General features: G+C 42.9%; 1 protein-coding gene across 8 annotated transcripts in view; it reads right to left on the minus strand.

The window, feature by feature from the left end:
* The window catches only part of SFXN5 (sideroflexin 5), a 125,312-nt gene that overhangs the window by 74,074 nt on the left and 33,659 nt on the right, over positions 1 to 17,579 (minus strand). For 5 of the 8 annotated variants that reach the window (XM_041756682.1, XM_041756679.1, XM_041756681.1 and 2 more), the window contains 3 exons: positions 12,102 to 12,128; positions 11,550 to 11,604; positions 9,541 to 9,566 (listed from right to left, as the gene is read on the minus strand). The exons of 2 other annotated variants lie outside the window; for them this stretch is intronic. In XM_041756682.1, coding sequence (XP_041612616.1) covers positions 9,541 to 9,566; positions 11,550 to 11,604; positions 12,102 to 12,128 — 108 coding nt within the window. Of the gene's footprint in view, positions 1 to 9,540; positions 9,567 to 11,549; positions 11,605 to 12,101; positions 12,129 to 12,162; positions 14,056 to 17,579 lie in introns of those variants that run through there. One more of the 8 variants, XM_041756683.1, reaches the window with a different exon arrangement.

Below are 17,579 nucleotides of genomic sequence, written 5' to 3' on the forward strand. Positions count from 1 at the left end.
GAAGAGGAGAGTTTCACCTCTTCTTAGCCAATTTGAATGCCTTTTATTTCTTTTTGTTGTCTAATTGCTGAAGCTAGGACTTATAGTACTATGATGAATAACAGTGGTGAAAGTGGACATCCCTGTCGTGTTCCTGATCTTACGGGAAAGGCTCTCAGTTTTTCCTCATTGAGAATGATATTTGCTGTGGGCTTTTCATAAATGGTTTTTAAGATACTGAGGAATGTTCCCTCTATCCCTACACTCTGAAGAATTTTGATCAGGAATGGATGCTGTATTTTGTCAAATGCTTTCTCTGCATCTGTTGAGGATCATAAGGTTCTTGTTTTTATCTCCTATTGATGTGATCTATCACGTTGATTGTTTTATGAGTATTGAACCATCCTTGCATCCCAGGGATAAATCCCACTTGGTCATGGTGAATAATCTTTTTGATTTACTGTTGGATCCTATTGACTAGTATCTTGGTAAGAATTTTTGCATCCATGTTTATTAGGGATATTGGTCTATAATTCTCCTTTTTGGTGTGGTCTTGGTCTGGTTTTGGAATCAAGGTAATGCTGGCCTCATAAAACAAGTTTGGAAGCCTCCCTTTCTATCCTTTGAAACAGCTTTAGTAAAATACGTATTATATCTTCCCTAAATGTTTGATAAAATTCCACTGGGAAGCCATCTGGCCCTGAACTTTTGTGTCTTGGGAGGTGTTTGATGACTGCTTCAATTTCCTCACTGGTTATTGGCCTGTTCGGGTTTTCTATTTCTTTCAGTTTTGGTAATTTGTGGTATTCCAGAAATGCATCCATTTCTTCTAGATTGTCTAATTTGTTGGCATATAGCTGCTCATAATACGTTTTTAAAATCATTTGTATTTCCTTGGTATTGGTTGTGATCTCTCCTCTTTCATTTGTGATTTTATTAGAGTCTTTTCTCTTTTCTTTTAATAAGGCTGGCTATTTATCTCTTATTAATTCTTTCAAAGAACCAACTCCTGATTTTGTTGATCTGTTCTACAGTTCTTCTAGTCTCTATTTCATTGAGTTCTGCTCGAATCTTTATTATCTCTCTTCTGCTTGGTGTAGGTTTTACTTGCTGTTCTTTCTCCAATTCCTTTAGGTGCAAAGTTAGCTTGTGTATTTGAGTGTTTTCCAATTTTTTGAGGGAGGCTTGTATTGTGATGTATTTGCCCCTTAGAACCCCTTTGCTGTATCCCAAAGATTTTGAATGGTTGTATCTTCATTTTCATTAGTTTCCATGAATCTTTTTAATTCATCTCTAATTTCCTGGTTGACCCATTCATCTTTTAGTAGGATACTCTTTAACCTCCATGTGTTTGAGTTCCTTCCAAATTTCTTCTTGTGATTGAGTTCTAGTTTCAAAGCACTGTGGTCTGAAAATATGCAGGGGACAATCCTAATCTTTTAGTATCGGTTGAGACCTGATTTGTGACCCAGTATGTGGTCTATTCTGGAGAAAGTTCCATGTGCACTTGAGAAGAATGTGTATTCACTTGTGTTCAGATGAAAAGTTCTGTATATATCTATGAAATCTATTTGGTCCAGTGTATCATTTAAGACCCTTGTTTCTTTGGTGATGTTCTGCTTAGAAGATATCATTTGCTGAAAAATGCCATGTTGACATCTCCTACTATTAGTGTATTATTATCTAAGTATCTCTTTACTTTAATTATTAATTGATATACTTGGCAGCTCCCACATTCGGGGCATAAATATTCATGATTGTTAGGTCTTCTTATAGGTTAGACCCTTTAAGTATGATATAGTGTCCCTCTTAATCTCTTACTACAGTCTTTGGTATAAACATTAATTCATCTGATATGAGGATTGCTACCCCAGTTTTCTTTTAAGGACCCTTTGAATGGTGAATGGTTCTCCATCCCTTCGTTTTCAGGCTGAAGGTGCCCTTAGATCTAAAATGAGTCTCTTGTAGATGGCATATAGATGGCTCTTGCTTTTTTATCCAGTCCAATATGCTGCATCTTTTGATGGGATCATTTAGCCCATTCATGATCAGAGCAACTATTGAAAGATATGAATTTAGTTTCATCATATTACATATACAGTCCCTGTTTTGTGGATTGTTTCTTTGGGTTCCCTCTTTTTTTTTACAGGATCCCCCTAATATTTCTTGCAGAGCTGGTTTGGTGGCCACATATTCTTTCAGTTTCTGACTATCTTGGAAGCTCTTTATCTCTCCTTCTATTCTGAATGACAGCCTTGATGGATAAAGTATTCTTGGCTGCATGTTCTTCTCATTAATACTCTGTACATACCATGCCAGCCCTTTCTGGCCTGCCAGGTCTCTGTGGAGAGGTCTGCTATTAATCTGATATTTCTCCCCATATACGTTAAGAATCTCTTGTCTCTCACTGCTTTAAAAACTTTCTCTTTATATTTGAAATTTGCAAGTTTCACTATTCAGTGTTGAGGTGTTGGACGGTTTTTATTGATTTTTTTTTAAAGATTTCATTTATTTATTCATGAGAAACAGAGAAAAAGAGAGAGAGAGAGAGAGAGGCCGAGACACAGGCAGAGGGGGAAGCAGGCTCCATGCAGGAAGCCTGATGTGGGACTCGATCCCGGGTCTCCGGGATCACGCCCTGAGCCAAAGGCAGATGCTCAACCTCTGAGTCACACAGGCGTCCCTTAATTGATTTTTTTTGGGGGGGGGTCCTCTCTATCTCTTGGATCTGAATGCCGTTTCCTTCACCAGGTTAGGGAGGTTCTCAGCTATGATTTGTTCTAATATACTTTTTGGTTCTCTCTCTCTCACCTCTTCTGGAATCCCAATTAGACATATATTCCTCCTTCTCAAGCTATCATTTATTTCCCTAAACCTTTCCTCATGGCATCTTAATTGTTTTTCTCTTTTTTCCTCAGCTTCCTTCCTTACCATCAACTTGTCTTCTATGTCACTCACTCTCTCTTCCACCTCATTAACCTTAGCAGTTAGAACATCCAGTTTGGATTGCATCTCATTTAATCTATTTTTAATTTTGGCCTGATTATATCTGAATTCCACAGTAACAAAGTCTCTAGAATCCTTTATGCTTTTTTTCCCAGAGCCACCAGTAGCTTTATAATTGTACTTCTGAATTGAATTTCTGACATCGTATTGAAATCCAAATCTGTAACTCTGTGACACAGAGTACTGTTTCTGGTTCTTTCTTTTGTGGTGAATTCTTCCTTCAAGTCATTTTGTCCAGTGCAGAGTGGCTGTACAAGCAGGCTGAGTCAAAAATATCAACCACCACCTAGTTAAAATATACCTTAGATTATTCCAAAGAGGTCAGAGTCCAGAAAATAAAGGAGAAAAAACAGAACAAAATAAAACGAAAGGACCACTAAAGTGAAAAAAAAAATTAAAACAAAGTAGTAAAAATAAAAAAAAAAACAAAGAAGAAAAAGAATTTTTAAAGGGAAAAAAGAAAAGTAAAGAAAAGAAAAAGAGGGGGAAAGAAGAGGGGGATGGTGGTGGTGAGGAAGTGATAGTGGAAAGAGAATGTAGTCTACCTAAGGGGTCCTAGAGGGTGATCCTCTTGGTTCTGAGTGTATTTTGTTCTGTATATTAGATAATACTCAATCCCAAAATTATATTAATCAGAAATACTTATAGAAAGCTCCAACATTGACCACCAAAAGATAAACAAGATAAAAGAGAGGGGCAGAATGGGAAGGAAGAGAGAATACAATCTCACAGAATGAAACAACACAGTGTTCCACTTGGTTCTTGGGGTATGTTGGTCATGTTTTAGAAGGTATTAACTTCCGCCATTGTAGAACAAAATGAGACAGAGAAAACAAAAAACAAAAGCCCATATCTCATATATCTACCAAAATTAAATTGAATATGTTGAAGGGAATCCGGAAGTGAAAAATATATCTAAGACTTGTAATTGTAGAAATATGAAAGTCAAACAGGAAAAAACTTAAAATGGAGAGCTGGTAAAATATTGTAGTTAAAGTAGGAAAAGAGAAAAAATATTGGAAATTTTTAGTCTGCTATAAAAATGGGTCGTTATGGAAAAAGAAAAAAAAAGGACCCTCTAGTTCTATATACTATTTTCCTTCAGTCCTAGAGCTTTCCAGTGCTATTTGGTCAAGAACTTGCTCTTCCCCTGTTCTTCCAGCTGATCTTCTGGGAGAGGGGCTGCTGTGCTTATTCTTAGGTGTGTGTACCTGGGGGTGATGCCCGCCCCCTGTCGGGTGCCAGGCTCAGTGGGAGCTGTTTACCCCGTGAGGACTCGGTTCCCTGGTGACCCCACCTCCCCCAGCCACAAAGTGGAACAAGGAGGAAAAACAACACTGACGTTGACCAGGTCTCCAGCCCTGGAGTCAGCTCCCTGCAGTAACTACCTCAGTCTCCCAGTCCGCATTGGCCTAAATGCTCCAGTGCTGGTGCGGGTGCACTGATCTGTACAGCTTGGGGGCGCCCAGCGGCAGGAGAGTCCTCGATGTCCTGTGCCCACTCCACCTGTCCTGGGGGAAACGCAGGATCGTGGGCTGTGTCCACCCTGCGCCCTGGGATCCGGGGCCTGCACTGCTGGAATCTTGCTCCTGGGGCCCCCTCGCCCGAAGGGAATGGGGCTTAGCCACCTCCATCCGGAGCTGCCCGCCTAACCGACTGGCTTCTCCCAAATTCCCCAGGGGCTGTGGGGCCCTTTACCGAGATTGGTCCGGGGTTTGTGGTGTGGTTTCCCCCTGAGCGCCCCTCCTCTTACAGTGACTGGGAAACTGGAGGCATCACTGCCCCTCCTGGGATTTTTGTCCGATTTCCTTGCTAAGCACTTTTCTGTCTGGGAAAAATCCTGCCCAGATTTTTAACCTTCCCGCCTCGCTGGGGCTGGGCTTTCCTGCCCCGGAGGGTCTCACAGCTCTGCTTTAGCCCAGCCACTAGCGGTGCCCCTCCCCCACTTTATTCTTTTTTTTCTTTTTTCACCTTTCTACCTTGTTAGAAGTGAAAACTTTTCTCTGTAGCATTCTAGCTGTTCTGTCTTTATATCTCAGGTCAAATTCATAGGTGTTCAGGATGTTTTGAAAGTTATCTAGGTAAGTTTATGGGGCCAGGTGAGTTGAGGACTTTTTATTCTGATGTAATCCCTAGAGTTTATTTTTGCTGTTGTTTCCCTGGTCTTAGGAGACATACCTAGAAAAATGTTGCTACAGTATCTTATAGTTTTAAGTGCTACTGTAAAGGTTATCTTTTTTTAATATCATATTTTTGGATGTTTTTTGTAGGTTCATGGGCCTCCAACAATTTTTAATATAGTGTTCTTACATCTAGACATCTTTTAAAAGTAACAGTTCTAATAGTTTGACTATCCTCATGAATGATTTTGTTTCTTACTTTCCAATCCTATTACTACTTATTTATTTTTTCATATCTTAGTGTACTTGCTAGTCTTCTAGGGAAATGATGCATATCAAGTATTTGTACCCTGTTCCAGACATTGAGGATTTACCTTTATCTGTTTCATCTTTGAAAATGATGCTTGCTTTGCGGTTGGGATTTTATTTTTTTTTAATAGACCTCTATAAGTTAATAAAGTTCCCTTCTGAATCTAATCTGCCTTTTTAAAAAAAAATCATAAATGTAGTTATATTTCATTTAATTAAATGATTTTTCTAAATCTACCAAGATTACCACATTTCTCCTCTCAATTTGTTAGTGTGGTGAACTATATTTCTTTTTAAAGATTTTTATGTATTTATTTGACAGGATGAGAGAGAGAGAGAAAGCAAGCACAAGCAGGGGGAGTGGCAGAGGGAGAGGGAGAAGCAGGCTCCCCACTGAGTAGGGAGCCGGACATGGGGGTCCATCTTAGGATTCCAGGATCATGACCTGAGGCCAAGGCAGATGCTTAAATGACTTAGCCACCCAAGCGCCCTGTGATTAACTATATTAATACATTCTCTAATGTTACCATTCTTGGTAAAAATTATTTGGTGATGACGTGTTTTAATGCATTGCTGGGTTCAATTTGTTATTTCACTTAGACTACTATGTGTAATTTCATAAGTGATATTTGCCTTTAATTTTTTCTTTCTTCCATTTACTTCTTTGGTATTTGTCTCAAAGTACCTCATGAATGAATTGGGGAATATTTCCCTTTTTTACTCTCTTTTAGGAGTTTAACAAAAATTGAATTTGGCTATTCTTTTGAGAGTAGTCACCTTGAAGATAGTGCGAGTCTACTGGTGATGTTTTATTAGTTCTTTGGTGCATGTATTTTAAACAACTTATTTAATTTCTCTCTATTCATAGTCTATTCAAATTCTATATTTTCTCTTGGTGATCTTTGGGAAACTATACTCTCTCAGAAAGATGTCCTGTTCTTTCAGATCTTCAAATTTATTACCCCAGATCGTTCAATGTATTCTGATCTTTTAAACTTCTATTGTATCTATAGTTATTGTACTTTTTTTAAATTTTTTTTCTTTTATTTATTATTTATGATAGTCACAGAGAGAGAGAGAGAGAGGCAGAGACATAGGCAGAGGGAGAAGCAGGCTCCATGCACCGGGAGCCCAACGTGGGACTCGATCCTAGGTCTCCAGGATCGTGCCCTGGGCCAAAGGCAGGCGCCAAACCGCTGCGCCACCCAGGGATCCCGTTATTGTACTTTTTTAAAAAAGATTTTATTTATTTATTCATGAGAGACACAGAGAGAGAGAGAGGCAGAGACACAGGCAGAGGGAGAAGCAGGCTCCATGCAGGGAGCCCGACATGCAGGGACTCAATCCCGGGTCCCCAGGATCCGGCCCTGGGCTGTAGGTGGCGCTAAACCGCTGAGCCATGCGCGTTGCCCTATTGTACTTTTTATTCCTAATATTATTTGCATCTTCTCTCTTTTTTCATTCTCAGTGTTTCCAGAAATGTCTATTTAATTAGTCCTTTCATAGAAGTTAGAAATTTACCCTCACAAAACATCTCTAACAGTATCAACACAACATGTACAGGATTACCCACTCTGACATTATTCATAATAGCAAAACAGTAGAAACAGTCCAAATGTCCACATGCAGGAAATGAGCTGAGTAAATTATGGTACTTCCATATAGTAGACTACTATATAGTTATTTAAAAAAAAAAAAGACTGAGGAAGATCTCTATAACTGATAGGCCATGATTTCCAGAATATGTCATTAAATGGAAAAAAGATTGTGCAAAGAGTATATGTAGAATGTGACCTTTTGTATAAGAAAAAAGGAGATATATGTTTGTATCTGCTTACTTTTACAAAGAGAAATAGGAAGGATAAAAATGTTGGCCTACAGAGGATGGATGGGCTGGAGATAGAAGGGATAAGGAGGGGAATGGAACTTTTTAATGCCTTTTTATATAGCTTTAACTTTTGAGTGATGTTGATATTTTATATACTTCAAAAAAACCAAATCAATAAGAATAGGGAAACTGAATGCCAACAACATAAATAAACCTAACTATATATCAAACAAACAACATAACCACACAGAAGAAACGCATTAATTCAAATAACTTTTGAAAACAATTCTGTGAATACTCTCGGCAGGATATATTCTAAGAACAAAAAGAACTTCAAAGAAATCTTGAGTTTCACTTAATACACTTTTGGGGAGCAGTGCTGATGTAGCGACTCTGAAATTCTTTCATTTGTGTGTAAGATTTGGTAAGCGAGTACATATATGGTTCTTGGATTCTCATTTGGGAAAGAGGGAGATATAAATATGGAATAGGAAGAGGGCAAGACCTCTGAGATGCTGGATTGGTATATTGGCATGAACTCATCATTCTGAAGCTGCATCTCCTAGCTCTGAATGCTAAGAGGGCCTAGAAACAATGACATTCCAGCAATGGTGAGCACACCTCAAATTCAGATCTTGGTATCCAAATACCATTCCCCTCTGAAAGGAATGAGAGCTCTTTGAAGAAATGCATGATTGTAGGACTGGGGCACAGAAAGTACAAGATGAGTCTGGAATATCCATATATTGTGCCAAGAAAGTACTGAAGTACTCAAAGGAGAAGAAGGGCATGTCAAATGGATAAAGAAACTGCTTTAGAGTTTTCCTACTTGTCACATTTAGGCACAATTTGTATATCAAAATAAATAAAAACAGAAGTAAATCATTACCAACCGACTATGCAAAATGTACTGACCATACTGATGATTTTAAAAACATTAAAGGGAGAGGGAGAAGGAAAAAAATCTTGTTTACAGGAGGGGGCCTGCAAATAAATATAGAAGGAAGGATATCTATGAAATATAGAGGAAACTTCAAGACTAGGTAATGACTCTGCTCCCAATCAGATTTTCACTCATGGTTTAAGTATCTGTTGGTTATTCTTTTCCTTTCTTTTCTTTTCTTTTTTCTTTTCTTTTTTTTTTACAGTTTTAGGCTAAAATGAAGAAAGCAACTATAAACATTTGCGTACAGATTTCATGTAGACATACGTATTCACTCCTCTTGAAGTAAATCCCTAAAAGTACAGTTGCTGGCCCACATCGTATATGAGCGTATGTTTCCCCTTACAAGAGACCGCATACCATTTCACACACACCCCTGCCCCAGTCCTGATCCAGGTTCTAGGATCACATGCTGCATTCCATCGTTCACTCTTTAGCCCTGTAGTATAATCCAGGAGAGATGAGGGAAAATATCCCCTAAAAGATTTCTACATTCACGTTCAAAGCAGCACTGTCTGTTGTGAACTACAAACTGGAACTGGCCCAATGTTCACCAAAAACAGGATGGATAAATAAATTTTGATATAGTTACAACAATGGGGATGTGAGGCAGTCAGCAATGAAAAAAGAACAAATTAATACTATGTACAACAATGTGCATGAGTCTGACACAATTTTGAGTGAAAGAAGCCAGACTAAAAAAAGGACATTCTGATGATTCCATTTATATAAAATTCAGTGATAGGCAAAACTGGAACATAGTGAGGGAAAGTCAGAAAAGTGATTCCCTGTGGCACTGAGGAATCCAGGAGAGGTTCCTGAGATGCTGCTAATGCTCTAAATCTAATTGAGTGTTTGGATGTGCTTTCTTTCTGAAAACTTACCAAGCTGTACATGCATGATGAATGCACCTTTCTGTACATTAGTTTTGCTCTTATACATATTTTTAAAAAGAGCAAATATAACCCTGATTCCAAAACTAAGCAAAAAGAATACTGAATCCTTTCTAATTTTAGACTTTAGGTTTTAGAAGGTGTGCTTATTTTCTGACTTCCTAAGCTTTTTGGGGAAACTTCCCTGTAACTAGCATCTCTTAGTGACAATACTTGGGATGGGAGTGTGCAGGGACACACGTACTTTGAGGCCCCGTGCTGGGTGCACATTGCCATGCCTTTATGAAAAGAAATTTGACAATACACATCAAGAGAATTAAAAAGACTTATTGTCCACTTTATCTGATAATTCCCCTCCAGGGTTGTATCTTAAATCAACATCTCAAATATTTATGAATAGTGATATAAAGTCATACATTAAACATTTTTTTGGAAAAGAAAACACTTTGAGGTAATACTTACAATTGGCGTTCCAAAAGGAATATAACCTGAGAAAGGAGAGAAAAGGGTCAGGTCTTACAGTCCCACCCCATTCCACCCCATCCACCTCTCAAAGGATAGACACCAGAAGAGACTTCTGGGTTTGCCTTTCAATGGCCCAGTGAGAGAGCTCCGGTCAGCAAAGCAGGAGGCCCCTCCAGGCTCCAGATCTTCTCCTGGCTCAGCCCTCCCCAGGATAGAGGGCTCCCCTGTGTCCCCCAGCTGCTCTTTCTCTGTGCCCCTATAGCCAGACATTTCTTACCCTCCCCAAAACTCAGAGGCTGGTTACTAAGGGCAGGGCTGCCCATTGTTGGGAGGGCCACCATGCTACACTTGGTGTTCGTCCCATGATTTCCCCCATGAGGTACAATGTCCCCGGCCCACACTCACTACACACAATACATTTTCTTCAAAGGCCCTGGAATGTCCTCCTCCTCTCATCTTGCCTTTCTAGCACACATCCTTACTTCCCCAGCATCATGACCAATTCTGGGAAGGGAACTCCCCACACACTTGAGATGTGTACCTCTATGTACCAGAGGTACTCTTTGACTTTCTCGTACCCCTCTAGACATCATCAGTAGGGTGGAAGAGAGCTGATGTGAAACGCAGCCAGGCCCCAGGGCACCACTGCCTCACTGCTCACTCCCCTGGACTACAGGAGGCTCTGCCCATTGTCCCCACCCTGCAGTCAGCAGGCAGCCTGACCTCTCACTCGGGGACATGAGTCAGCTGGATGTGGGACAGCAGAGAACCATGCTTATCTGGGTTATCCAAAGCAAAGTTTCCTGAGTGTGGTAATTACGCATGCACATGAGCTATCTGTCACTCCCCTACCCACATTCCTCTGGAGACAGATCCAAGGTTTGTCTGGAGAATTACAAGAGAATCTAGGCTCCAGGTGAGAGCCTGCTGTGGCCCTGTGCAGGGGCTAGAACCTGCAGCAGCCATGGCTACAGGATGCTCAAGCCTTGGCAGCCTGGGGCTCCTCACAGCAAAGCAAGGAGGATCATTGGACTCTCACTGCCTCCATTAGCACAGTGAGGTCATGTGGTTGTTTGTTCTTTCACTCATGTGAGGTCAGGCTTTCTGGGGCTAGGGATCCTGACAGACCCAGCTGAGAACACCCCCTGACAGAGACCCATTCTCCAGTCACCTGAGGACTTCCAAGGCAGTGGCCAGCAGTCCTCCACCCAGCCTGCAAAAGTGTCCAGTCCACTGAAAAATGGCATGGAGGAGGCATCAGCCCTCTGGTGTGAGCCTGACTCTGGACAAGACCTGTAGCCTCTCAGAACTACAGGTAAGGCAAACATGCGAACCTCAGGCCCCATGTGAGCAAACACTTTCCAGGCTACTAAGCTCATGCTTACAGAGCTATCCCTCTAGTGACCACAGAGCAGGGACTTCCTGAGGGCAGGCACTTCCTGGAGGCAGGGATCTCATGCCCACTCTCCCACCCCATCCCTTCTGCCACTGGTCTCCAGAAAATGGGAATCTGTCTTCCCTGTGTGTACAGTAGCACAAATGCAGTGCATGCATTCTGGAGTACAGGTGAATCTGGGAATTGAGTGCCTGCAAGGGAGCATGGTTTGGAAGGAAAGAGTGCAGTGTGCTCACAGGTAGGTAAGAGAGGAGTGACTCACAGCATGCAGGGCTTGTCCGAATTTGGTGTCACCTCTGAGGCTGCCACTAAATGAGTAGTGTATAACCTGGGAGGAGTTCCAGATTCACCTGTGGAGGCCTTCACTCCACCCCAACTGCTCAGGTAGAAAAGGCAGATGGGGATTTTTTTTGGTAAAACCCCATAGGTGATCCTGAGGCCTGGCCAGAGACTTATACAGTCGAGCCAAGGTGAACACGCAGGTACAAATGTGGCCACGCGTGTAACGGGTTCGGCCCTTCCTCGAGTTGGTGCACCTGGATGCTCCTGGAGCTGTGACCATGGTAAGCCCCTGAGGCTGGGCAGAAACAGGAGGGTCCCAGGGACTTACCCGACATTCTAAAGGGCATGAAGATCTTCTCATTGGTATCTGGGTGTAGAATAGCCTGGCAAGAGCAGGGAACAGAGCACAGGGTGACTGTGGGAAGGGGAGGGAGCGGGCAGGGGGAAGGCAGAGGGAGGAAGGAGGAAAAGAGCTCCCCCAGAAGGACTGACCAGTCAGTCCTGTCCCATCATTCAACACAAGAGAAAACCAAACACATGCCACAAATAGGCTTTTCCTGACTAACCCTCAAAGGTGAGTGCAGGGTAGTGGGACTGTGTCTACCTGGCAAGTCCTCTGTCCCCATGCCTGATATTTAGTAGGCCCATAAGAAGGATTTGTAGCTCCTTCCACAGGGAAGGAGCTCAGGGGCCCAGGAAAAGGCAAGAGGCCTGAGCTCTGGCTCTCAGCCCCAGGTGTTGGTAAAGAGGGAAGGATGAGGAGGCTGGCAGCTGGGGGCAAATGGGAGGGGAAGGCTGAGCAGCACCGCCACAAATCCCCAGGACAGGGCAGAGCAAGGTCCACAGAGGAGGGAAGGAAACGAATCCAAAACTGAATTACCTGCTTGATTTTCTGTGCACTCCAGAGCTGCAAAGAAGGAAGGGTGGGAGAGAGGCAGAGGAGAAAAAAAGGAAAAGAAAGGACAAAAGTTAAAGGCATATATCAGTTGAAGGTCTCATAAGCCACATCTTTTAACTAAGAGATCCGGCTCCAAAGGGCACAGAGGCTCAGGCTGTCCTGGCATCCCCAGGTCTGGCAGCTTCCCCGGGGCTCCGACATCAGGGATCTCAGGACAGCAGAACCAGGGGATCTCATGTAGATCATTTAAACCAAGGGTTCTCTACTCTGGCTTGCTCTAAAGTTACTTGAAAAATTCTTCCAGCAATTCTCTAGTTGATTCTAAGGTGTAGCCAGGCATGAAGCCCTGATTTCAATGGAGATACTTCAATGGTCTCCCATTGAAGAAGTCAGCATAGCATGATTTTTCAAAGCTGGACAGACTGTCTGGATTCCTGGCTTTGCCACTTCTTCCTTGGAACCTCCATTTCCTTATCTGTAAAATGTGGATAACAGCCGTGCTTCCAACATTGTGGAAGATGTATAGATAAGTGCCCTGAGGCAGCACTGGGCACCAACCCCTGCTGACTGCTGAGGGTATATTATCCCTCTTGTTGTAGTTGTTATAAGAAGGTTGTAAGGAGGAGAGAGTTACTTTCTTATTTTTTCTTTTTAAAAGATTTTATTTATTTATTCATGAGAGACACAGAGAGGCAAAGACATAGGCAGAGAGAGAAGCAGGCTCTCTGTGGGGAGCCCAATGCAGGACTCGATCCCAAGACCTCAGGATCACACCCTGAGCCAACGAGGCATCCTGAAAGTTACTTTCAAATGAACAGTGAGGTTGTCTCTCCAGCACAGTATGGGAGACAGGCTGGACAGACGGAACCATCACCAATTCCTTCAAATGATATAAATACTGCATTTCATCGATTCTAAGGTACACTATCATGTACCGCCAAGAAGGAAAAATATAACATAATCCAAAGACCTCCAACCATTAAAAGAGTCATCCCATTTGAGAGATGTTAAAACACAGATAAACTTTTTGGAGTCAAGAAAACGTAGTAAATAAAAATTTACATGTGGGCAAACCAAAACCAGTGCACTTTTAAAGGAGCAAGAAAGTATGAGGTGAGAGGGAGGAGGTGGCCGGCAATTGATGTTAGTTTTACAATAGAATGGTTCAATTATGCTTTGTTTATATGGCAATGTTGTCATCTGGAATATAAATTAAGCTGCAGAAGGCCACTGGATACCAGACACAGAAGCATAAGATTGATGTTCAAAAGTTTATGCATTTTACTCACAACAGGGTCCCTCCAGTCTTAATTCACAGCTTAATTACCTTTATTTTAGATACATTTCATCTTTTTAAGATTTTAATTATTTATTCATGAGACACACAGAGAAAGAGGCAGAGACACAGGCAGAGGGAGAAGCAGGCTTCATGCAGGGAGCCTAATGTGGGACTCAATCCCGGGACTCCAGGATCACAACCTGTGCCAAAGGCGGATGCTCAACCACTGAGCCTCTCAGGTATCCCTAGATATATGTCAAACATGTTTGATTGTTTGCGATTCCAGCCCACAAAGATTAGAAGTGGTCAATTTTTAAGAAATAATAACTATGGAAAAAGGGGACCGAAGAGAGAAAAATCAATTGCAGAATCATTGTTGGCCAAAGAAGGTAAGTCAGAGCATAATGGCAAAGAGGTAAAACAAAAGGATAAAAGGCCAATCTGCCTTTGCTCAGAAAGTGCCTTCATGCACTGTACCTCCAGTCCTAGCACCATGTTTGGTGTGACCCCAGGCCCTGTGCACAGACTCCTGACACCCTATACTTCCCACCTGGGATCAGAATCTTCCATTTCCAGGTCCAGCTCCTTGTCTTGTCTTCCAAGGCTGTCACTTGGCATCTCCCACAGTGCTGGGCACACATAAAATCTAAAGCTATTCTAAAATTAAAATTTTATTTAAAAAAATTAAAGATCTCTCCATACAATTCAGGAAGGAAGGAAGGAAGGAAGGAAGGAAGGAAGGAAGGAAGGAAGGATTTAACTAATTCTCCATGATTCTGATGAACAGCCTGAGTGGAAAACACTGGTCTAGGACATCAAAGAACAGTGTAAAGAACAGGTATTAGAACCAGGCAGGCCTGTGTTTAAATCACTTACTAGATGTGTGGCACTGGGCAAATTACTCTGCCTGTGTGCCTCAGTTTCTCCATCAGTGACATGGATTGTTTTAAGAGTAGGCCAGAACCATGCTGGGGCTCCCCGGCAGTTTGCATTTCCCTTTGGGCAAACAGTGAAGACCGTATTTCCAGCCTCCCTCACAGTCAGGTAGGCTCATGTGATGGGGTGCTGGCTAATGGACTGTGGGCTCCTGCAGAGGATCCAGTGGAGGCTGGCAAGGCAGCGAAGCTACGAGGTGAAGGAGCCCAGGCTCTGAACAACGGCATGTGCTCAGTTCCTGAGCAGTGCTGGACTCTGACATGAGACAGAAACAGACCTTAGGACATAAGTTGCTGAAATCTGGGGTTGTTTGTTACAGCACTTGGCTCACCCTGCCGAATACAGAAGTTTAAATGAGATGTGTATATGTAAAATACTCAGCCCATAGGACATGTGCCATGAATGCCTAAAATAGAGAAATCATTCAAGTAAGTAATATTTTTTAACAGATTTAATTATTATTTTTTTTAGATTTTATTTATTATTCATGAGAGACAGAAACAGAAGCAGAGACAGGAGAAGCAGGCTCTCCACGGGGAGCCCAATGCAGGACTTGATCCCAGGACCCCAGGACCACAACCCAAGCCAAGGGCAGACACTCAACCACTGAGCCACCCAGGTGCCCCAGGATTTAATTATTTTTCAAAGCAACTTCATCTCTATTGTCATTCCTACAACATGCCTGTGAGATGGATAGATTATTTTCAGACAAGGTAACTCATCTCAGAGAGATTAAGTAACTTAGCCAGGGTCCTAGGGGCTGGTGGCAGGATGGAGATGGGCCCCCAGGCTCACATGTTCTCCCTACCCTCCAGGGGCCTCTGGACCAGTTCAATGTCTGGTCTGGCCAGGGTGACTGCCAAGCCTGAAGCATGAGAAGAGGAAGAGAGTTTGCTGACATCATCCTGGGGCCCCAGGACCTCCTCCTTGCAGCCCTGTGGCTGATGCCCCTCGCCAGTATCTGCTGCTCCCCTCCTACCAAAGTCCAGCTCAGCAGCACAGGGCTTGGAACCCATAGGCACATCCATGCTCTCAGGTTCAAGGACTGCCTCTTCCATACCCACCAAGGAGCAGGGGTGGAGGTGGCAGCCAGAGGTGCTCATCAGCAAAGGCAGAAGTTCAGTAGGGGTGTCAGTGGGTCAGGCCAGGGACCCAGAGCCACAGAGGTGTTCCCCACCCTGTGGTGACACCACCACACCCATGGCCCCGGGAGGCCGGTGTCACAGAGAAGAGGCGATGACAACGTCTCACACAGTATTTCCATGCTTCTCCCTTTGGCTGAGCACCTTCTCTCCCATTAATGATTTCATTCTCAAACGCAGAAACCTGCTCTATAGGCGAGGTGAGGAAACCAAAGCTCAAAGTCACCTTCAAGGTCCCGGGCAGATCCAGAACTACAGTTCATGACCTCTGACTCGGTTCCATTCATCCTCACTCATTCATTCACATTTAGGGAACAAGCAATATGTATGAGACATCCTTCTGAGGGCTTTGAATGTACTAACTAAACTAATTTCCTCAACAACCCCATGAGGCAGGGACTAGTACACCCCTCACTTTATAGATATGGAGACTAAGGCACAGACAACTTCCGTGACTTTCCCAAAGTCCCACAGTAGCACTGGGATCTGAACACAAGCAGCGTGGTTCCAGACACCCCCCACTGGTGACCACCACATGCACCCATCTGTAAGTGCTGGCACACCGACACATGCTGTTCTGTCCCTTTCGGCATCTATGTGTTTCAGGGACCTTTCTGTACCAGTGCACACAGAGCTACCCTCCTCTTCCTAACAGAAATTTTGAGTGAATATATTATAAACTGTACCCTATGAGTGGACTTTGACACTATATTCCATCATTTTTTTGTGGAAAAATATACATAACCTAACATTTACCACTTTAAGCATTTTTAAGTGGCAGTTCAGTGGCATTAAGTACATTCACATTGTTGTACAGCCATCCACCATCCACCTCCAGAACCTTTTCATATTCCCCATCTGACACTCTGTAGCCAGTAAGTCCTAACACCTTATTCCTCCCTCCCCCAGCTCTGGGCCCCACCATCCTACTCTCCATCTCTCTGAACTGACCACTCTAGGTATTTCATATAAGTGGAATCATATGGTATTTGTCCTTTGTTGACCATGCCATCTTTTACTATCATAACCATGTTCCAGTGAATTCCTCTGAACCTATCATTATTATATCATCAGTATGTAAAGAAAAAAAAGGATACAGGTATGCAGATATCTCTGGCAGGATTCAGAAGAAACTAAAGTTTTCTCTAGGGAGAGGAACCAGCAATTGAGGAAACTTGTTTTTTTATCCTCTACTTGCTTTATATCTTTAGAAGTCTGTACATTGTTCATATGTTCCCCATTCAAAATAATTGTTAGGGCAGCCTGGGTGGCTCAGCGGTTTGGCACCGCCTTCGGCCCAGGGCGTGATCCTAGAGACCTGGGATTGAGTCCCGTGTGGACTCCCTGCATGGAGCCTGCTTCTCTCTTTGCCTATGTCTCTGCCTCTCTCTCTCTCTCTTTCTGTGTCTCTCATGAATAAATAAATAAAATCTTTTTAAAATTGTTAAAAAAAATTACAAGTAACCACTAGAGAAATAGAAATACGGTGTACAACTTCTAAACTCTCTATCGACCTCTTATGGCACAGACTGTTAAGTGTCCAACAAAATCTATGTTCCAAAATAACAGAACAGTGGTAGGCAGGTGGCAGACCTGGCCCTGTGCACAGACTCCTGACACCCTATAGTGCACTGCACTTTCCGGCCTCCTCTGTGGTTTGGCTCATCCAGGGGACTGAGTCCCCCAGTGGAATCTCAGGGGAAATGAGATGTGCCTCTCCCTGGCTAGCACCCACCACCCCTCAACCATGCCTTTGTCTCCTTCCTGTTAGCTGGCACAGGTATATGGCTGCAGCCCACCCTGGGCCATGCAGAGAAGACAGTCCAGGGAGATGGTGTAGAAATAGGATGGAAGGAGGCTGGGTCCCTGAATGATCCTGCGCAGCTGAGCCATCTGCCCACCTGGAACTTGAACTGTTTCATGGGAGAGAAAGAAACTTCTACCTTATTTGAGCTGGTACATTTTGAGATCTTTTCGTTATAACAGTTAGTATAACTCTAAGATAACCCGTTTGGGATTACAGGAAACTGCCTCCCATGATATCAGGGAGGCCTTTCCAGAGACAGAAGAAGGAATGAAAACTAAAATAGTGTTTGAGGCTCT

The sequence above is a fragment of the Vulpes lagopus genome, chromosome 5 (assembly GCF_018345385.1).
Source record: "Vulpes lagopus strain Blue_001 chromosome 5, ASM1834538v1, whole genome shotgun sequence".
Taxonomy (NCBI): Eukaryota; Metazoa; Chordata; class Mammalia; order Carnivora; family Canidae; genus Vulpes; species Vulpes lagopus.